General features: G+C 36.6%; 1 protein-coding gene and 1 pseudogene across 2 annotated transcripts; both read left to right on the top strand.

Annotated features, from left to right (window-relative positions):
- The first annotated feature begins 8407 nt into the window (after nucleotides 1–8407).
- On the top strand, nucleotides 8408–11014 carry LOC147505253 (putative pre-mRNA-splicing factor ATP-dependent RNA helicase DEAH5 pseudogene; annotated as a pseudogene). The gene has a single exon (XR_015193258.1). The product of XR_015193258.1 is annotated as a putative pre-mRNA-splicing factor ATP-dependent RNA helicase DEAH5 pseudogene (transcript).
- A 130-nt stretch (nucleotides 11015–11144) lies between these two features.
- Nucleotides 11145–22386, top strand: LOC147505252 (uncharacterized). Its single transcript, XM_086557845.1, has 6 exons — nucleotides 11145–11612; nucleotides 11694–11888; nucleotides 17285–17677; nucleotides 19242–19513; nucleotides 20303–20397; nucleotides 22232–22386. Exons 2-5 carry the CDS (start codon nucleotides 11828–11830, stop codon nucleotides 20318–20320), a joined length of 744 nt encoding a protein of 247 aa, XP_086413971.1. The 5' UTR covers nucleotides 11145–11612; nucleotides 11694–11827; the 3' UTR covers nucleotides 20321–20397; nucleotides 22232–22386.
- The last annotated feature ends 1024 nt before the right edge of the window (nucleotides 22387–23410 follow it).

Below are 23410 nucleotides of genomic sequence, written 5' to 3'. Positions count from 1 at the left end.
AACTTTAAAGTGAAATACTAAAATACAATTCTTTGTTCTTTTCACCAAATTTGATCGACACATACTAAACAATGTGAGCACTATCACTTTTAAGATGAATAACACTAGGAGATTTTTGTTGAACACTAAAACTTTAATCCCAATAAACAAACATACCCAAACACGTATTGTATTAGCTAATGTGGTATGTTCTAAGAATGGTTCTTATTTATAGTGACAATTATATGTCTCATGATCAAGGCTTTTGAGATTTTTCGCTTATATGAGTTTTTCTAATGTTTCCACGTTGGGATTAGTTTGAAAAATGATAATCACTTTAGTAGTAATCTCGGATTAGCTAGTTTAGAAAGTTTCGAAAAACAAAAACGAGTGAATGGAAACTAAAGGGTTTGTTCCTAAATTGTACAAGTATGCGAACAGTGAAAATCACATCGATTTTTTTCAACAAGAAATTGGTCCCAAGGGCCCATTTGTAAGTGAAAATCACTCACAGAACCAGTGTTTTTTTTAATCACTTTCAAGGACAATTTTCGTGTGTAAATAACCCAAAAAACCAATTTTCGAGTGGAAATAACTCGTAAGGACAAATAGCCCTGATTTGAAATAAATATTTTCCGATTTTACCCTTTTAGTCGTTTTGCTATGAATAATGAGTGTTCATACTTTATGTTGATATATTTTTCATACCCAAATAGCTTAATGTACCTCATACAATATGTTGAGGTACGAACAATGATTGTTCATAACTCATGTTGAGGTATAAACAATGATTGTTCATATATACTTCAATATGTGTTCTTACTGATCATACATTATGTTGAGGTATGAACATTGATTGTTCATACCTCAAATATGTATGAACAATGATTGTTCATAGCTCATGTTGAAGTATGAACAGTGATTGTTCATACCTCAAATAAGTATGATAGTCCAATAGGTGTTTTTACTGACCATACATTACGTTAAGGTGTGAATAGTGATTGTTCATACCCCAAATAAGTATGAACAATGATTGTTCGTATCAATAATAAGTGTTCATAGCTCATGTTGAGGTATGAACAGTGATTGGTCATAACCCAAATAGGTATGAACAAAGATTGTTCATACTCCAATAAGTGTTTTTATTGATCATACATTATGTTGATGTATGAACAGTATGAACAATGAGTGTTCATAGCTCATGTTGAGGTATGAACAATCATACCCCAAATAGGTATGATAGTTCATACTGATCATACATTATATTAAGGTATGAACATTGATTGTTCATACCCCCAAATAGGTATGAACAATGATTGTTCATATAAACAATTAGTGTTCATAGCTCATGTTGAGGTATGAACAGTGATTGTTCATACCCTAAATAGGTGTTCATATTCCAATAAGTGTTCATACTGTTCATACATCACATAATGTATGATCAATAAGAACAATGATTGTTCATATGAACAATGAGTGTTCACAGCTCATGTTGAGATATGAACAATGATTGTTCATATTCCAATAGGTGTTCTTACTGATCATACATTATATTGAGGTATGAATATTGATTGTTTAGTATGAATATTGATTGTTTATACCCCAAATAGATATGAACAATAATTGTTCTTATGAACAATGAGTGTTCATAGTTCATATTGGGGTATGAACGGTGATTGTTCATACCTAAAATAGGTATAGGTATGAACAATCACCGTTCATACTCCAATAAGTGTTCTTACTGATCATACATTATGTTGATGTATGAACAATATGAACAATGAGTGTTCATAGCTCATGTTGAGATATAATGTTCACACTTTTGAGGGTCTTAGATATTTGTATTCTCTACTCCATTCGGTGTAAACTCAATCTTTCCTTACTCACAAATCTTCGTTCGTTTAGTTCGAGTAGGGATTCGTTTCACCTAAAGTCTAGGACAACATACAACTTGATTATGATCTTTAGGGAAACTAGTGAGTAAGTTCTTATTTTATGATTAGTTATACTAAAACTACTTAGCTGTTTTTTGTTGTTTCTTAAAGTTACGAAAAGATGCACACTAAAACAAGGTAAAAATCGATATATAGAAAGTGTGGAGAGTTAATTCTTCTCATGTGAAGACACACCTCTATTGTTTGACTCTAGTTTATTACCTTTTAATCTTCCTAGAATTCATAGACAAATCCTAATAAAGATTATATTTTTGATCTCTAACAATATAATTCATCTCTGATATCATATTATTAGCATGAGGAACAAAACAATGACTTATCTCTAAGTCATTACCTTAATTCCTAACTAGACTCTACACCAACTACCATTTTGGGGTAGGATATAAAGTCTAGTTTATTTTCTTAAACAACTTAACTAGAAAATCAATTAACAAGGTGGTTCCTCACATGAGCATCCTTAACCCTCCACAAAGGAAGGGTCTAGCTCATGATCATGGGGTATGTATTATACTATTATGAAGGAGCAAGAAGAAGAATAAGAAAAGAACTAACTTACCTTAAGGAATTGAGATTTTATTTAGAAAAGCCAGAGTTTGCTACCATTAACACTATTACAAGCTTTTACATAAAACCAAAAAAACGAAAACTAAACTACAAGACAAGCATGAAAAAGGAGTCAAAAAGTGGAGTTAATGCTCCAAAATCAGCCCCCTTATACATAAGAGAGCTTTCTCCCTTCTCCCACGTGAAACACCCCCCTCATTCACTTTCTTCTTATCCAAAACTAAACCCCCCTTTTGACACCTTGCATTTTTTACATAATTATCACCTAAATCCAACTAACTTCATTAATTGCATGCAAGGTGTCAACTTTCTTCCAATTATTTGCTCCTTTTGTCTTGACTTGCATGATGACTTATCAAATTTTGTGGGCCCGCATAGTGGGTCCACGTGCTGTGTCCAGTGATGGTCCTGTCTTTTGGCATTTTTACAACTTTCCGTCTTTACGTAGAGTTCGTCGCACTGAGCGTCTGAGCAACTCACTTGTCGCATTCGGAGTACTGGTTCAAGAGATATGAGCTTCGGAACTTTGATGCTTCTGTGCACGTAATCCCATTTTTGACTTGATTATGTGTTGTTTGAGTCTTTGGGATTTAGTCCGGATGTGTTGGGCTTCACATGAGCTTAATCGGAAAACTTATGTATACTCCCCTATTCGAGGCTTAAATGTTGGCTTTATCATCATTTTTACGTTAGTTGCTTTACCCGCAAAATCACGAAAATGCAATTATTTCCTGATTATTAAACACATAGTTAACCAAATTGCTATGTCTCTATAGGGTCTAATATTACAGTTTTTGGTGCTTATCAAGATATGAACAGTGATTGTTCATACCCCAAATAGGTATGAACATTGATTGTTCATACTCTAATCAGTGTTTATACTATTCATACCACATAATGTGTCACACCCTGAATTTCGACAAAAAGGAAAAACAATATTTGTTCCCCGACTTTTCGATTTTCGAGGTGTGATGCACTCTCCACTTCCAAAAAACCTATCATATATTTAATTACGCGGATAATTAAAAACCAATAAAATTTTTAAAATAAACAAAAGTCCTCTTCATTACCAAAAACTCACAAATATGATTAAATTACAAATCTCATTTCAACCCTCTTTAATTATAATTACAATTGAAAATACAAAACAACATTTGTCTCAACTAAAATCTATTACACCTTAAGGGAAAACAAAACATATCCTAAATGTGACGCTAATGCAAACCACAAGCAGCAACAAACCTTCTTCAACATTAATCATGCCAAGACTTATTAACTATGTTCATTTAATGAACACACCCGATAAGCAAACATGCAAATCGTTTTAAATAATGCTGGTGTGAGTAGCCCTAAAATACAAATTATACTTATACATATATATACACAATCCATAAGGCATTTAGTTCCTCCACCGAGGCGCCTTAACTTCCAATGACTAATACAACATTTTTAATTACAAAAATTTAGGCAGGTAGTTCCTCCACTGAGGCGCCTTAACTTCTCACTAACCACACAACAAACCATACGCATAATAAATAAGGCATGTAGTTCCTCTATTGAGGCACCTTAACTTCCCAACCATAATACAAAGGCATTTAGTTCCTCCACCGAGGCGCCTTAGGTTCTAACTAAACTAAAAACCAGCCAAACATATTCTATACTTACCGCATTTCATGCTCAATTACAAAGTGGGTCGTCGTCAAGACAAGTAATTAGGTTGACCCACCCTTCGCAAAACCATATACAATCATATATTTAAAGATATATCATTAACCAACATATTACCATAATTATATTATTTAAGGCTTTCTTTGTGTGCCCCTAAAATCGCCGCAGATCTATGTCTTACCTAGTTTCGGCTACCACAATTGTTACCCAACGCCCGAACATGTACATCCACATGCCTCCCCTCACATAATGAACCACTCCTCCGTGTAGCTACCCTAAGTGGGATATCGCGATACCAGGTAACCCTCACACGAAAAGCCATTATGTGAGTATCGCCACTATTCAAAGATAAAAATATCGCTGGCGTCTCGTTCTAATTTTTATGAGCGGAATAATCAAGCCATTATTCGGCTTATTTCGTAAGTGGCTATTCAGATTCGAAACGCCCGGGGAAGGGCCAATCAAATTACTTACGCCAGAAGGGCCATTCAGATTCCCTGAAACGCCAGAAGGGCCAATCATATCACATACGCCCTTCACATGGGCCAATCACATGAGTTGTGGTAGCTAGGTTCCAGGATTTTCGTTACGTAATTTATTCAGGTGTCATACATATATATCTCATAACCATTTCACTATATCCCGTGCATGTCAAATACATTATTGCACTAAGCCAAATATATTTAAAATTATTTCAATACATCTCATAACAACTTTTATTCTTTCACGTGCCAATATATTATTGCACTAAGCCACAATCCCGTGGGAAAATATCCACACATACTATACTATCTCATAGTATAGCGTGGCATCTCACATATATAATAATGGAGCGTTTATATCCATTTCTCAAAGATATTGCATTTAATAGATATCCTAATATATGATATCATTTAACATAACAACAATTTCCACACACCACTTAATGTCACAATTTCTCCAAACGACCGCCTAACATTTTTATAGGGTTTTAGGAATATTATGTCTTCTAAGATTTCTATCTCGTCACGTGTTAAAATACACAACATCAACGTCAAATCTTTCTTAGATAATGACAAACCAATTTATACAGGCTTTCACAATATTCTATCATTGGATTAATTCATACAATTTACAATATAAAATGTAGCACAATTAAACAGTCAAAAGTCCACAATCCAAGCCCAAAACCAAAACCCAAAAGTCTAAACACTTAAAGTCTCACCTTGACCCATTCTAATTTATATGGACCGACCCAAAATAACAATAGAACTAGCCCAAACAACTAATGAAACTGGCCCAAAGAAACAAAACTTAGTTCTGGCCCACAGGTCCACAAAAATTACTTCAGCCCACAACAAAACTTAGAAACCGGCCCAAGAAAACTAATTAGTTTTTGGCCCAAACAAAACCAACCCACTTAGTTCCGACCCAAGCCTAACCAAGTCGTCTCCCTCAGCTGCTCCTTCCACCGCACCAGCTCGCGGGCACCGGCCACCACTCCTCACCTCCTCCTTCCAGCGGTTTTGCTCCTGAACAAAAACCCTATAGCTTTAATTAAAGCTCCAACTCGATTCCTCACCTCACATCCCCTCCTCCAAACTGGATCGTGCCTCCTTCAAACTGGATCGCGCCTCCTCCAAACTTCCACAGCCCCATTCATCAGTACTCACCCACACACTACAATCAACTATAAACCCATCGATTTTAGTTTAGATAAAAGCCCCACAACTCTAATTAAACCAAAAATTGCCCAACCGAGTTTTCCCAAAACTCTCCATCGGCGCCATTAACGCCTTCTTCCACCTGCAACAGCACACACCCAAACACCAATCCAACATACCCAACACTCAATCGACCAAACATCAACCCTATCACAGTTTAACAGTTCAAAAGCATATACCAACACAACAACATAACAATTCAGAATAAATATACATGACTGATTTCTAATAGGGCTGGCACCTCCATTAACGACTTCTTCGAGTCTCCAATAGTTAATTGCAGAGTTTCAATGATTAAGTAAATAACGATACTAACATCTAACCAGTCCAACAATTCCACAGGATGAGAAAAATAACGAAAGACAGAAAAACAGAAAGAGAACAAAAACTCTGACAGTAAAGCTTTTGTGAAATAGAGTAAAAATATAACTACTCACATTACGTAAAAACTCCACGAATCCCTCATAGTCCGAATCATTGCGCTCCCATTCTCTAGCAAGCGAGCCGCCTCAATTTTATTTTATTTTAATCCAAAAAACCCTATTATCTGGAAAAATATGAATATATATCTGGGTTTGAAACCTAAGCCCAACACAGACTCGGGCCCAAAAATCAGGCCCACATATCCCAAATATAATCCAATAAATTTTAAATAAAAATAAATAAATAAATAAATGCATATTACAAATATGGGCATTACATAATATATGATCAGTAAGAACAATGATTGTTCATATGATCAATGAGTGTTCATAGCTTATGTTGAGATATGAACAATGATTGTTCATACTTCAATAAGTGTTCTTCGCGATCATACATTATGTTGAGGTATGAACATTATGAACACTGATTGTTCATACTCCAATAGGTGTTCTTACTGATCATATATACATTATATTGATGTATGAACATTGATTGTTCATAATACCCCAAATAGGTATGAACAATGAGTGTTCATAGCTCATGTTGAGATATGAACAATGATTGTTCATATTTCAATAGGTGTTCTTACTAATAATACATTATATTGAGGTATGAACATCGATTGTTCATACTCCAATAAGTGTTCTTACTGATCGTACATTATGTTGAGGTTTATGAACATTGATTGTTCATACCCCCCCAAATAGGTACGAACAATGATTATTCATACGAACAATGATTGTTCATAGCTTATGAGTCATGATGAGGTATGAACAATCGGTATGAACAATGATTATTCATACTATATACACTGGGTTGTTTTGGTTGGCCGAAATTTTGCTTATTATTTTGCATTAGGGGTATACTTGACATTTCATTTATTCGAGCTGTTTTTAATTTTGCGTCAAGGGTATACTTGAACTTTCATCTACCCCGTCCTTGTGAGTGATTAAAAACAAAATGTGTCCTTACGAGTTACTTTCTCCCCGACCGTCATGGAGAGTTTCTCCCTTTTTTTTAAATCTTTAAACATGTCGCTCTAACATCTTTAAAAACAATATAAAACATTAGGAGAGGTTGATTATAATTCGATTGGCGTGAATGAGGTTTTCTAAATTATTTTAAAAATAATATGAAAGTTAATTCTAATTTCGATTGAGGTGAGGGAGTTTTTGTAAATCACTTAAAACAGAGGGAGCTGATTAGAATAATTGAGGGAGGTGTTTCTAAATTGTAAAACAAGAGAGATTAAAAATAGCCTATTCGGTTGAGAAGTGTGGTTCTTGATAACCCAAACGGTAAGAATTGAAGTTGGACTAATCATTGTCACCAAGTACGGTACGGATTTAAAATGGCGTACTTGAAAAAAAAACATAGTTTGTGTTTTAAACGGAACGTCTCGGAAAAAAAATGGAAAAAAAAAAAGCGTAAAAAAAGGTGGGACATAAAAAACGGGTTTAAAACGGTAAAACGGGTTTAAAAAGTATAATACGTAAAAGAAATAGTAAAAACCAATGAAAAAGAATACGATAGATAAGGAGTTTGATTTTTTATAAGAGTGGAAAAAAGAATAGACACAGAAAATAAAAATAATAATAATACAAATGAAAGAAAATTCAAATACATGGAAGTATCAAATTATCAATTACTCATCCAAATACTAGAAGTTTTAGATTTAGTACCAAAACACGACCCCTAAATAAGATACTACTAATTACCAACCATAATTGTATAATCAAGTACTACAAATAAGTGAATAACTTTAAAATTTCCAAGTATTAATAGTCCAAAACAAAATAAAATTGTCTCAATAAGTCAATCTAACGCCCACTCTTCAAAAAGGTAAACTCCAAAACCCATTTTTATTCTCATGTTTTCTTTTAGATAAATAAAAAATAAAAAATAAAAAAAGTTTTAATAAAATTTTAAATGGGTGAAAATCTCCCATTTTAAACGTTTTTTAAATTTAAAACGTGGTATTTTGAAAAATCCGGGTTTTAAACTGTAACAAGTCGCCTGTCAATTAAAGGGGTTTTAAACGCGTTTAGAAAAAAAAAAAAAAAAACACGCCGAATTTGGTGACAAATACCAAATTGAGACGCAAGCTAGGATTAGGATTGTTTCCAGAACGAGAAAAAAAAAGACCTCTATAAGTCTATATAGAGAGAGAGAGTTTTCGGAAGACTCAAACTTACAAAAACTAGTCACAAACTCCCATTGCTTCGTCTTTACAAGAATTCTTCAAAACCAAAGAGGATGACCTCCCCTGATAGATGGGAAGCAAAGCAGCTGATGGCTGCTGGGGTTCTGGAAAATGAGAATTCCGATGAGGAGTTTGAAATTGAGCTGAATGAAGAAGAACCGGCTTTCTTGCATGGGCAAACTCGGTATTCTCTCGATACGTCACCAGTTGAGATCTTTAGGAATCGTGCTCCAGCACTACAGTCTGCTCTGATAAAAGAGCGGAGAGAGGTGAGAGAGCAGCAACAGAGAACGATGCATCTTGCCCAGGCGCTGAGAGGTATTGGCTTATCTACCTATGACATGCCTGAATGGAAGAAGGATGCTTATGGGAAGACGCTGACTTTTGGGCAAAGATCAAAGCTCTCCATCGAGGAACAAAGGCAGAGTCTGCCCATTTATAGATTGAAGAAAGAGCTAGTTCAAGCCGTGCATGACAATCAGGTGCTTGTTGTCATTGGAGAGACAGGTTCAGGAAAAACTACACAGGTGACACAGTACTTGGCTGAAGCTGGTTACACAACTAAAGGTAAGATTGGATGTACTCAACCACGTAGGGTGGCTGCTATGTCTGTGGCAAAGAGAGTTGCAGAGGAGTTTGGTTGTCGTTTAGGGGAGGAAGTCGGATATGCAATTAGATTTGAGGATTGCAGTGGACAGGATACTGTAATCAAGTATATGACTGATGGCATGCTTCTTAGGGAAATTCTGATTGACGAAAGCCTTTCCCAGTACTCTGTTATCATGCTTGATGAAGCTCATGAGAGGACAGTCCACACGGATGTGCTTTTTGGCTTATTGAAGCAGCTTGTTAAAAGAAGGTCTGATCTTCGCTTGATTGTCACTTCTGCGACACTAGACGCAGAGAAGTTTTCTGGGTACTTTTCCGACTGTAATATCTTTACAATCCCTGGAAGAACATATCCGGTCGAAATCTTATATGCAAAACAGCCAGAAAGTGATTACTTGGATGCAGCATTAATGACAGTTCTACATATCCACTTGAAGAAACCAGAAGGTGACATTCTTCTTTTCCTAACTGGTCAGGAGGAAATTGATCACGCATGTAAGACTCTTTTTGAGAGAATGAACGGATTGGGGAATAATGTTCCAGAGCTTATCATCTTGCCAGTATATAGTGCTCTTCCTAGTGAAATGCAATCAAGGATTTTTGACCCCGCTCCTCCAGGGAAAAGGAAGGTGGTTGTGGCTACCAATATTGCTGAGGCTTCTTTGACTATTGATGGGATATTCTATGTCATTGACCCTGGATTTGCAAAGCAGAACGTGTACAACCCCAAACAAGGACTTGATTCCCTTGTCATCACTCCTATTTCACAAGCATCAGCCAAGCAACGAGCTGGGCATGCTGGTCGTACAGGACCTGGAAAGTGTTATCGATTATACACTGAAAGCGCTTACCATAATGAGATGTCACATACCAGTATTCCCGAAATACAAAGAATCAATCTTGGTTTCACAACGCTTACAATGAAAGCAATGGGAATTAATGATCTTTTGTCATTCGATTTTATGGATCCACCCTCACCTCAGGCCCTAATATCAGCCATGGAACAACTGTATAGCCTAGGAGCATTGAATGATGAAGGGGCTTTGACGAATTTGGGCAAGAAGATGGCAGACTTCCCTTTGGATCCCCCTCTATCTAAGATGCTTCTTGCCAGTGTAGATCTTCGGTGCAGTGACGAGATTTTAACTATCATTGCAATGATTCAAACTGGGAACATATTCTACAGGCCTCATGAAAAACAAGCGCAAGCAGATCAAAAGAGGGCCAAGTTTTTTCAAACCGAGGGGGATCATCTTACTTTACTTGCTGTTTATGAGGCTTGGAAGGCGAAGAATTTTTCTGGGCCTTGGTGCTTTGATAATTTTCTGCAGTCTCGATCTTTAAGGAGAGCGCAGGATGTAAGAAAACAACTTCTGACCATCATGGACAGATATGGATTGGATGTTGTGAGTGCCGGGAAGGAATTTTCAAAGATAAGGAAGGCGATTGTAGCAGGATTCTTTTTCCATGCAGCTAGAAAGGATCCGCAGGAGGGCTATAGAACCTTGGTAAAAAACCAGCCTGTGTATATTCATCCCAGTTGTTCACTTTTCCAGAGGCAGCCAGACTGGCTGATTTACGATGAGCTTGTACGGACCACAAAGGAGTACATGCGTGAGTGCACAGCTGTTGACCCAAAATGGCTAGTCGAGCTGGCTCCTAGGTTCTTTAAGGTTGCAGATAGCACGAAAATGAGCAAACGCAAACAGCAGGAATGAATTGAGCCATTGTATAATAGATTCGATGAACCAAACTCGTGGCGCTTGAGCAAATGCCGGGCGTGATTTTGTAAAGAATGGTTGTTCTAATCTGAAGATTGTATGATTTCTTTTGTAGATATATCTCACCTGTACATTTGCTGAATTTAAGTGTTAGTATTTTTAACCTGATTGTTGAACACTTTGTTTTCACTTCTAGCTGCTTTATTATTTTGATTGAATCCAATTTGTTGACTTGTTGTTTATGATAAAATTTTAAAGAATTATGTATGTTGTCTCAGGCACCAAACACAGGGTGTTAAAATCTAGGATACTCTTTTACACGAATACATTAGATTTTTTTTGCTTGTGTGAGTACAGTGGAACATTACAGAGAAATGTGTACAGAGGTTAAGAGTTTTGGCCTGATTAATTGTATGGACTGGTGAGTGTAGTTTGTCCCACATATACTCAGATATGATATTCTGATGATGGGATCAACCAAGTAAGTAGTTCAATTAACAAGTGCAGACAGTTTCAAACTCAGTTTGAAATGGTAAGTATTGTATATAATTGTATCCATTTTTTTGTGTGTATATAGCCAAACTGCACACTAATATGCTATTTCTTAGCGTTTGCACTTGATCAAGCTGGTAAATTGCGAGCTGAGTATGCCTATCTAACCATTGTGCCGAGCTCATTGATTGATTTGATAACTGTGTTTTCTTTTTTGCAGGCACTAGTAGCATTTGAACCAATTGAAAATCAAGAACAAGAACAAGGAGCTGGAGATTTTGTTGATTCTGACCAGGTAGTTAAAAGTAGAGTTTCGATTTCCCAATTTTGTGGTTTTTTGCATAAGTTGTTGACTGAGGTGAAAATTTTATTTCAGGCAAATAGTGGAAGTTCTGATTTTGTTGGTTCTGAAAAGCCGAAAGATGCTGCAAATGTTGTTGATCTTGATGATGAAAACTATAAACGACGACGTAAATTCACGAAGTTTTGAAACCTGCACAGTATGCAGAGATGTTATCTGACTCTAGTAATTCTGCACGTGTAGTTGAAGCTCTCCCGTTGAATCCTGCAGGTACACTTTTTGCAAAGATATTGTAGTTTAACTCTGACTCGCGAGTCAAACTGGTTCTCCATCTAGCTTGATCAACCAACTGAGGGTAGTTATACCTGACTCACCAACCCTTGTGGTGGACTTTTCATCGTACAATATGTCCCCACAAAGTAATGCTGTTGTAACGCCTACTCTACATGCGCTCACTGATGTGGTTACTGAAATGGTTTCAACCTTGGAAGCAGACAACATAGAAACTGTTATCTCTGGGAAGGAACAAGAGCATTATAGTTGTGAGAAGGAGGCTTTCACTGACATGAATGTGGTGAACAACCCTCTACTAATCAGTGGAGCACCAATTGCAACCGAAGTGACCGAAATTGAGATGTTTCTGACACTTGGTTACAGAGACGACCGTGGACCCTTCAGAGGCAACTCCATTTGCCAAGGCTAATGGTCAATCTCCATCTCGACAATCTCACCAGAAGAATAATTCTCAGCAGCAAAATTCTGGCAAGAAAAACACAGCAAGGAAGCGAGGTAGGCCCAAGGGGCAAGGAAAGAAGAAATAACCCCCCCGAACTTGGAATGTAAGAGGGATAAATGAGCAGTCAAAAGCAACTGAACTGAATAAGGTGAGACAAGAAAATAAGTTATGCATGTTTGGGCTTCTTGAAACCAAAGTTAGGAAAGATAAATATGACACCCGAAAGGAAACTCTGCTGCCCACCTTACTGGTCTCATTTGAATAATTATAATTCTGACCCTAGTGGTCGAATTTGGTTTTGTTGGGATAGTAATTATGTTTCTGTTAATCTCTTGAAGGAGACATCCCAAATGCTGCACTTTGAGGTAACTTTTCTACCCACTAATCAGTTTTTTCATTTAACTACTGTTTATGCAAGCAACTCTAAGATTAGTAGAAGATCTCTATGGCCTGAGTTAGTATCTATTTCTGCATCCATGACTAAGCCTTGGTGTGTCTGTGGTGACTTTAATAGTATCTTGTCCTCTGTGGAACGGTATGGATGTGCTCCTGTCCACCCCCGGGATATGGAGGATTTTATTGACTGCGTTAACTCAACTGGTCTGGTTGATTTACAGTTTACAGGCAGCTATTTCACTTGGACTAACAACTCTGAAGGTCCAAGTAGAAAAGGATAAAAAATAGACAGATGCTTGGTTAATCTACAATGTAGTATCTTTCCAGCCTCTGAAGCCTCCTTCTTGCTGCAAGGAGTTTCAGACCATACTCCTATAGTTCTATCATGGTTTGATATGCCGAAATCTTTGTATCCTTTTAGGTTTTGCAATGCCTGGGCTTTGCATAATTCTTTTCATGAAGTGGTTAACAATGCTTGGGAACAGACTATCGGTGGCAACCCTATACTTGTTCTTAATGTAAAACTGAAAAGATTAAAGGGAGTGCTTAAGGACTGGTTGAAGACTAATTTCTCAGACATTCATGCCAGAACTGAAGGTGCACGAGATATCCTCTTCTCTATTCAAACTGAACTACAGTCTTGACCTACTAACTCTAGATTAATCTCTGAAGAGCAAGTAGCCCGAAAGGCATATTGTGACCTGGTCAATATGAAATATGAGGAAATCAAACAGAGATCAGGTTGTACTTGGCTTATACTTGGAGATAGGAACAATGCTTATTTCCATGGAATGGTCAAAAAGAAAGGGAAAGAACAAAATCTGGTCACTTGAAGATTCAAATGGGCAGGTATGTACCAATCAAATTGAAGTTGTCTCTATGATTACCACTCACTATGAGGAATTATTGGGGGAACCTTCAAATTCCAACTTTGATGATGACTTCTTTGCCAATCTCAATGTTAGGGACACCTTACATGATGATGTTTTCTTGAGTTCTGATATCAATGAAAAGGAGATTGTGGAGGCCCTTTTTAGTATGGAGAACTATAAATCTCCAGGACCCGATGGTTATAATGCATACTTTTACAAGTCTTGTTGGTCCATAGTTGGTTATGACTTTGTTAAAGCTATTAAGTATGCTTTTGTAACCAATACAATGACTAGAGGTCTCAATTCTACTTCCATATCTTGGTCCCTAAAGTCCCGAACCCGTCAAGAGTTACAGACTACAGACCGATTGCCTGCTGCAACACTACCTATAAGTGTTTTGCCAAAGTTATCTCAAACAGACTAAAGCCTCTCTTATCCAATTTGATTGCTCCGAACCAATTGGCTTTTGTTTCAGGAAGAGATATTCATGACAACTTACTACTCACACGAGCTTTTGCGCAAGTATACAAGAAGGGGTGTGTCTCCTAGATGCACTTTGAAGGTAGACATAAGTAAGGCCTATGACACAGTCAGCTGGGAGGTGATAGAACTGTTGCTCATCAAATTTTATGTCCCTCCTCGTATGATTCGTTGGATAAAACTATGCTACTCCACCACCTTTTACTCAATTCTTGTAAATGGTTCACCTGTGAACTACTTTCAAGGTAAGCGAGGGCTCAGGCAAGGAGACCTTCTCTCACCGTATCTATTTGTGATGGTGATGGAGATTTTGAGCTCCCTTCTCATGAACTAGGTTACATGGACATGCCATATTTTGGAAAAAATCCGTGTCGGATACATATTGCATGTAATTTACCTCGAATTTTGATATTTTGCCGTGTCCGACAATTCATATCCGTGTCCGATACGGCGTGTCAATGTAACCTAGCTTATGAATGGTTTTAATGCGGGCCATATCAAAGCCCACCCGAAGTGCAAGAAATCAAAGATTGTGAATCTATGCTTTGCAGACGACCTTTTACTCTTCTTTAAAGGGGATCAAGGCTCTTTCCAAGCAGTAAAGAGTATTCTTGACATATTTACAAGTGTTTCAGGTCTGAAAATCAACAATCAAAAGACTACACTGCTCACAGGTGGCCTCACTATTGATGAAAGCCACGCCGCTTGGACTCAATGGATATCAAATTGGTTACTCCACCTGTTACTTATCTTGGCCTGCCATTAATCTTAGCTCGGCGCTAGGTATTAAAGAGTGCCAACCTTTAGTGGAGAAGGTAACTACTAAAATTTCAAATTGGAAATCTAAGTTACTATCACACGCAGGAAGACTTCAGCTCATTACATCAGTTCTATCTAGCTTCCATGTGTACTGGTCAAAGACATTCGTCTTACCCATAACTGTCTTAGAACAAGTTTCGAAGATATGTCATAGATTCTTGTGGAGTGGCCCAGAAATGGAAGTTAAAATGCATCATGCCAGCAAGGACATCACCACTCTCAGCAAGAGGGAAGGAGGCTTGGGTATCTTAGACTTGAAAACCTGGAACATGGCCTCATACTGTGGTCTTGTTTTTAAAGTTGCCTCTAAAGAACCGAGTATCTGGGTACAATGGGTTTGGAACCAGAACATTAAGAGCAAGAGTTTCTGGTCTATGCCTATACCAAAGGATTGTTCTTGGGTATGGCGGCATATTCTTGACACTAGAGCCGAAGCTAAAAGATTCATCAAATACAACATTGCTAATGGAGACACAACATCATTGTGGTATGATTTGTGGTGCACTACAACCCCTTTCTTTGACAATCTAATGGCTAGGAATCTTATACAAGCCCCACCTGACGCTAAGGTCAACTTCCTTATCACCAACGGAAACTGGAATGGCATTGTGCACTCTCTTCCAAACTCACAGCTCAAAGAGAGTATTCTCAAGACAGAAATTAACAACTTCATGTCTCATGACAAAGTCTACTGGACCACACGGAGAGTTCTCCTCCAAGTCAGCCTATAATGCTCTGCGATATCCAAGAGAAAATGTTAGATGGTTCAATCTAGTGTGGGGAAAGTTGGTCATCCCCAAGAATTCTTTTACATCATGGCAGCTATTCTTAGGTTCACTCCCTACCCAGGATAGACTGATCAAGAGAAAAGTGTTGCATGCCTCGAAATGTTGCTTCTGCAACAATGCCAGAGAGAACTCAAAGCACCTTTTCTTTGATTTCTCATATAGCAAATCAATTTGGAATAGTGTGAAAAGCAGCTTGGGTCTCAATTTCCAGCACTCAAACTCTAACAGAGAATGGATGCACCTACTAATGTTGACTTAGTAAGAACACTACTGTGTCAGAAATCCTTAAAGTCTACATATGTGTTGTTGTCTCTCATATATTTGGACTGAGGAATTGCATATGGACAAAACCGGATAATGATACAGTAAAGTTGAACAGTGATGGTTCTGTATCTGTTGATGGTTGCAGAATAGGTGGTCTTATAAGAAACCCACGAGGAGAGGTTCTACTTGCCTATACTGGTGTCGGTGGGACTAAATCAGTCCTATTTCAGGAGCTCAAGGCTATTTTGATTGGACTTGAAGGTTGTTACTTGTTTTTTTTTGAAAAAGTTATGGGGTTAAGGCAGACCCCCACTGGTTTATATTGCAAAAGGTTGTTACTTGTTACAGCAAAAGAAAGTACATGTTTCTTCTGATTCCAAGAAAGTACATGTTTCTTCTGATTCCCTGGGAGCTATCCAGATTCTAATGGAAAGAGAGAGTGCCATGGTACTGCCTTAACATCAAGGCAGCAATTAAGGACATAGCTAAAAGATTTCTCTCAGTAACGAATAGAGGGGCAGACTATTTGGCTAGTGTTGCAACTAGTCATGAATGTAACTATTTTGTACCATCTCTGTGTTCTACTCTTCAATCAATTGTTGAGGAGGACAGGAGTGAAATGATATATTTAAGAACTTAATGCAGGTTAGGGTGAGCCATAACCCTGAAACTTTTTCAAAAAAAAAAAAAAAAAAAAACTCTGACTATGTTCATCTTACATGAGGGCTTGGTGGTCCTTATAAGTATGCAAATTTAGCCAAATTAGGCGTGTAAGACGGGTTTAAGGGTAGACTAGCAAAGTCATTTAGTGTTGCCTTGTTACCAAGAGATAATTAGATGTAACATCTTTTTACTTTTAATTAGATGTACTGTATGCATTCATTAATTAAAAAAGGAAAAATATTACTATTATTTAGTTACACAAAATCTTGTGCTCAAGACCTTACCAAGCGGCTCCTTCCCAATAAATAAATTTGAAAGTGGCATATCATGGAATTGTAACTATGTCAATAGATTATCTTCTTAGTCTTTCGGGGCATAGAAGAAACCCTAGTTTGAAATGGTATGCACAACGTGTCCATGTGTCTGACATGAGGGTCCAAGTGTTTGTGCGTCCGACATGGATTGTTTTAAGCAATATGAAGTGTCCATGTTACTTAGTGATTTTTTTAATTTGTTTGGAGACAATTTGTTGTTTCTTTCTTATTCTAGTATTCCGACAATCAATGGGTATCTTATTTGTTTTGAAATCCTTATGTACATATGTATATTGAATTTTTGTTGTCAATTGTTTGTTTTAATGTGTTTTAGATGGATATTTGTTTTTCTTGGATCTTGATTCCAGTGAATCACTTCACGCACTTGACTGCAATGGTTTTCTTAACAAACTACTTTATGATGGTTATAATTATTCAAGACCGCGTCATGGTAGCAGTCTGGCAGGGATTGATCTCTTATATTATAGGAATGTAACCAATGGGATGAGTGCACCCCAGAGACGGGTGTGCACACTCAAAGATAACACCAAGCGCCGGTCATTATTAGTCCATTATGCTCGAAGGGCAACAACTACTACAATTACTACAAAAAGCAGCCGGAATTTTGAAGATAAACTTGAGGTCTTTAGGTTGGAAATCTGTGCAAGAATATCTAATCTCACTAGTTTAATTGGAGATATCAAGTCAAAACTGGACAATATTCAAGGTAAGATTGTTGTTGTTTTTTTCCCCCTAATAAGCATACCTTTCCATTACTTTAAAATCTGACTAGAATGACATTGTTTATTTTAGTAGGATTCAAGGTATTTGTCATGGTGTATTGGTGTTTAGGATATGGAGGTCAGTTTAGCAGGAAAATGGGACATAGGACTATAGGAGGTTAGGAGCTTACACACTGGCACAATGCATTAGAATTTAGAAGACATTACATTAGAAGCACGGTTGCTAATGCTCTAGCAAATATTAGCTAGTTTGATTCAAAATTTTGCATGTTTTGAAGTATTGGATTAAATGACACTCACCATTAGGTATGTATATACAATATTTGAACTCTTTCCTAAGTCCTAAGTTCCTAACCATCAGCTTCTATTGAATACACCAGGCATCAACCCAAAAGCCAATCCAAATCCACATCTGTTAACTGAAGCCTTTGTGCTAATTTCAAGGCCAGTTCAGCAACAATGAATTCTGTTGTTTCAATAGTTGTAACTTTGAATCTTGTATATGCAGCAAGTTGCAGAGTTCCATCTTGGTTCCTGCAACATTCCCCAGCTGCTCCTCTATTCTCAGACTTGAGAAAAGATGTGTCAAAAGTGATTTTAGGGTGTAAGTTGGTAGGTTCTGTACTGTTTACAGTTACCACTGCACTTTGATGATTGACTTCTAGTTCTGCATATGCTTTCAAGTTATTCAGCCATCCATTTCTAGCTTCACGACAAACTGCTTTCACTTCCTTATTTTGCATTCTAGCCTTGTTTCTGTGAGTCCACATGTCATGTAGTATATTATACAACAACAAATACTTTCTCTACTAGTTCAACATCATTACTGACATACCATTCCATGAACATATTAATAGCTTGTCTGCAGGAGTGAAAGTTCATCATATCCAATCTAAGAGCAACAGGAGAGGCAAACCACACTACTTTACCCCAAACACAATCAAGAAAAGATGAAAATCAGTCTCAATGCATTTTCCACACATACTACATGAGGCATCACCTTCGAGTTTCTTGTGAAGTAGGCATTCTCCAGTTGGCAGACCATTTATATAGAGTTTCCACAAGAACATCTGAACCTTGCTTCAATCTTAAGTTTCCAAATCCTCTCAAGAGTGATATGAAGAAAATTTGATCCATGGCCTATATTAGCTTCATTACACAGAGCAACATGAGCAGACTTAACAGAGAAAGATTTATTCTTGTTACCTAGCCAAATGAGTCTATCTATAGAGGCATTGGGTCTAATGGTGATGGATGTAATGAGATGGTTTAGTGGTTTAGGAAACAACTCTCCTACCCTAGTGAAATTTCAGGTACAAGTATCTGGGGTATGAGGTGGTTTACTTTGAGGTTTTGAAGGTTTGGTTCAGGGTTATGCAGGTCCTTGAGTAAAATAGGTTTGTTATTGAAGGTAAGCCATGGGTTAGAGTAAATTGAAATAGTGGAGCCATTCCCAACTGCCCAGACACTATTCTATAAGATTGTTGCATTTCGATAAAATATATTTTTTATTTATGATTAACAAAAGTTTTTGAATATTTGTTGCAGGACCTGAGACTGTTGCAGGTGCTTCCTACTTGAAGGATATTAGGATAAGAAGAATCGAAAAGTGTTATTGCCTGATATTCTTACCAGATATGGTAATGGCTGGGCAAATTGCTCCACTTAAAAGTTTCCATGGAAAGATCAATTCAATGGCGGAGGGATCCTTTGGAGGTCCTGGTCTTCAAAACAAAATGGTAGCAACACAAGGGTCAGTGAAAACACTTCATCTCCCATCTTCCAAGGAACTGCCGATAGATTTGTTCGAGGCTGCCAGGGTAAGTTACTTTTTTTGGTGATAAGTTAATAATTATATAAAAGTTAAATGGAAAAATTAGAATGCTGTAAGTGGGAAGTGGGAACCACTACTAGCATCAGTTCCTAGTGTTTGCATGTTACCAATGAAAGTTGCCTATATGGTGCAAGCTATCCCATGAAGCAAGCTTAAATGCTGCATACGTCGCAGCACATCCTTAGCATAACTTCCAAGGTACACCATGAAGCAAGCTTGACAAAGTAGTTGCGGCTTTAGGGTTACCCTGAGCTAACTTCGATAAAACCTTCATGATAAAGTTGTCCATGCAAATGGGCCTGCACTGAGCTAACTTCATGGAATTACTATCCTTATGAATGAGAGTCAGGAAGTTAGAGTGAATCCCCGAGGGATTCTAGGGCCAACGAATAAGTAGGAGAGTGGATTTTTTAAAATATGTTTCGAATTTGCATTGGGCAACAAAAGTGATACTTTCTCACCCATCACTAAGCACCCAATGTACCCTGTGCTAACTTGGATAGATAAGCCTTCATGTTAAAGTTGCCCATTACACTGAGCTAACTTCATGGCATTACTATCCTTTTGAATGAGAGTCAGGAAGTTAGAGTTGAAGCCCTGAAGGATTCTAGGGTCAACAAAAAAAAATTAGGAGAGTGAGGAATCAATGGTAGTTTGTTTCTTTCTAAATTGACTAATTAAGTAATTAGTATTATGTGTTTTGATCTGGTTGGTAGTTTGCATTGGTTATGTTGACTAATTAATATTATGTGTCTTGATTTGGTTGGTTTTTTAGCGCTATCACTCCATGTAATTTTCATAGCTGGAAAGGATTTTGGAAGTGGAAGCTCAAGTTTTCAGGATTGGGCAGTTAGAGGACAAAAACTATTGGTACGTTTCAGAAACTCTTTTTTTCTGTTGTATTGTTGAGTTCATTAAAAAGTATTCCCTATATATGCATGCTGTAACTTGTTCATGCCTGCATAGATCGAACTTTCAAGACTTTCTAAAAGTTTCAAAGAATTTTTTTTAATTTGTTTGCCCGTTGATGTTAGAACTTTTACTCTGCACCTTCCTATTGGTTCTAATAATGCATAATATCATAGTTTAGTGTGTTATTAGTAGCAATTGATCAATTGTTCATGATCACCAGTAGGTTGTTCTTGAAAGAGAATTTCAAGTTGCATCTAATAATGGTGTTTACCTTGTCTCTAGCCATTTAAGTGATGGGGTTTTTCCCGGCCCAAAGTACACTTGTCAATTGTCACTCAGTCTTACATGTTAATTAGTTTTTGATTTGAATGAAGGTAAAGTGATAGTTTCCAGTGGCATAACGACTACATGTATGCATTTTGTTACATCTCTCTCAAAATGATTAGTGTCAGTAATTATGAAGATGAATTCTGTTAGAAAATTATTGTAGCCTATGACATCCTTTGATCCTATACCAGTTAAGTACTTTCGTGTTCATTCTTTGAAACAAAAGTGACCAGACACAACAGCCGCTCTTGGACGGACTGTCTGTTCATGTACAGGAGGGAGAAAAACCTAACTCACCCAAAATTAGTTTCCATCTGTTGAAATTTACTGGGAATGATTTGTCTCCCCAAAATCCAAGTTTGTTTTTTTACCTCTTCTGCAACTACTTTGTAACTCCATGGATATGAGAACTGCACGATTTCTCCTCTCTTTTCATGCCAAAAACACTACCATTCAACGCAATTATGTTATAACCTTGATCTTTCCATTGTTAAAAGGAAAATTAGACAAAAACCACTGAATAGAAAATCGGTTTATTTCTATATCCACTCGCACCTACAAATTGAAAGAATGGGTCGTTAAGTTTTCACATCCATGCATACCAAAATTAAATGAAGCACATCTTTAAGAAAACCAAAATAGATTAATGATTATGCTCATAACAAAGAGATCCAATTGATTCAGCTGGGTCGGTGAATTTCTTTTTCACTGTCATGGCATGGTGGGCTGGTGAAAAGAACTAAAAAACTCTCATCCGCCCCTTCGTAGTCTATTTCTCTAATGTTTCTTTTTCTCCCTCTTCATAGTCTATTTTTCTCTTGTCCTTTTTGCTTTTTGTTGAAGGTAACTTCTCAATTTGTATCCCTTTTTTGTGTATTGTGTTCCTATTTGTTATTCAAGAAATGGGAGTCCCCTCAATCAAATCCGATTATATCTAAACTCTTCCATCACGAACGTACCCATATAACCTCCCTATTATTTACACATTGCCAATTAACATCCCTATTTTGCAGATTATGAGCAATTTGTGGTCTAATTTTTATCCCTCAAAATTTTATGTTTCTCATTCTATCATTTTCATTAAATCAAGCCCTTAAATCAACTGCACACTAAAGAAGAACTACCTTTTCCAATAAAGCAGATAAGTAGCGAAGATTCTTCATCCTTACACTAAAGAAGAACACCGATTTCATTGAGATAAAAAGTGGCTATATAGGTAACCATTTTATAGGTACAAAATTGAGTGGGGGAGAAGTTGAATCTGATTATTGCTTGTAGTGTATTTGTGGAAATGTCCATGAGGAATATAATTGCATGAACCATAATCATTTGTCTATACATTTCTCTATTCGTCGTTTCTTTGATATTACATGTGTATAACATTGTGATTTTTGGTTATATTGATGAAGGAATCATAAAGATGTACAAACTAGCTACTTATACTCTTCTCATTAATTTCTTTTAGAGAGAATGGCTGATGCCGAAGGACATCGTGATTGGAAGAGGCTATGAGCCTATTACTGCCATATTCAATTTGTTCATTGGTGGATACGAATGAACTAGCCATTAGCACCGTACCAACTTTAAAATCTAAACAAGTTCGACTTCTGATTTTCATGTTGAAATTTAAATTTGCATAGTGGTTTGACAAATTGAATATTTTGATATATGACATATGAAAATTTAATTTTACAGAATAGTTTGATATATGAAAATTTGAATTTACATAGTAGTTTGATATAAGAAAATTGAAATTTACATATGAAAATTTAAGTTTGCATAGTAGATTTGTGAACAAAACAAACCTGATGAAAAAAAGTATGGAAAAATAGTTTTACATATTAGTTTTTGAAACTAAACGTGTCGGTAAAAACTTAGATAACCTATGAAATTTTATATTTGCATAGTTGTTTAAGCTATGCAAATTTGTATTTATATATAAAAAAATTTAATTATACAGAAGATTAACTTATGAAAATTTTAATCCGCATAAGATGTAGGAGTTCTTTTTGTTCAAAATGGATAATGACTATTGAAAAAAATGAAAATACTTTCAATTCCAGGAATGAACTAGCCATTGGCACCGTACCAACTTTAAAATCTGAACAAGCTCGATTTCTAATTTTCCTATAGAAATTTAAATTTTACAGAGTATATTAAGATTTAAATAGGTTAAGGAGACTATGTAATTTTATATTGTCATATGTAAATATAAATTTACATAGGATGACATTAGCCCGGTTTGTCCTTAAGCCAAAATTATAAGTAAAGATTGATGACGTCAGCCTGGTTTTCTTTAATTTCTAAATAGAAATTTAGAGTTCACAGGGGTATTTTAGTCTGTTTTGGCTTTGATGTTATGTTTTAAAGAATAGGGAGGTTTTATGCATTTGGTCGCTTACGGGGTTTTTTATGCAACCATTTAAGTACCAGGGAGATTAAACCCGATTTGTTATTTCTCCTTTGGACACTATGGGGTCGTTAGTTTTTTTTAGCCTATTAATCTTGAATTGTGAATGCTGAATTGTGAAAACTTGTTTGTATTCTGTCCAAATGAACTCACTCTGAATGCTGATTTGCTGAATGCAAATGTTCTTGACGATGTTACCCATTACATTTTTTAAAAAGATTTTTTTAGGTTTAT

Source organism: Coptis chinensis, chromosome 4 (genome assembly GCF_015680905.1).
Source record: "Coptis chinensis isolate HL-2020 chromosome 4, ASM1568090v1, whole genome shotgun sequence".
Classification (NCBI taxonomy): Eukaryota; Viridiplantae; Streptophyta; class Magnoliopsida; order Ranunculales; family Ranunculaceae; genus Coptis; species Coptis chinensis.
The sequence above is the reverse complement of the archived record's forward strand: the minus strand, read 5'-3'. Positions and strand labels throughout refer to the sequence as shown.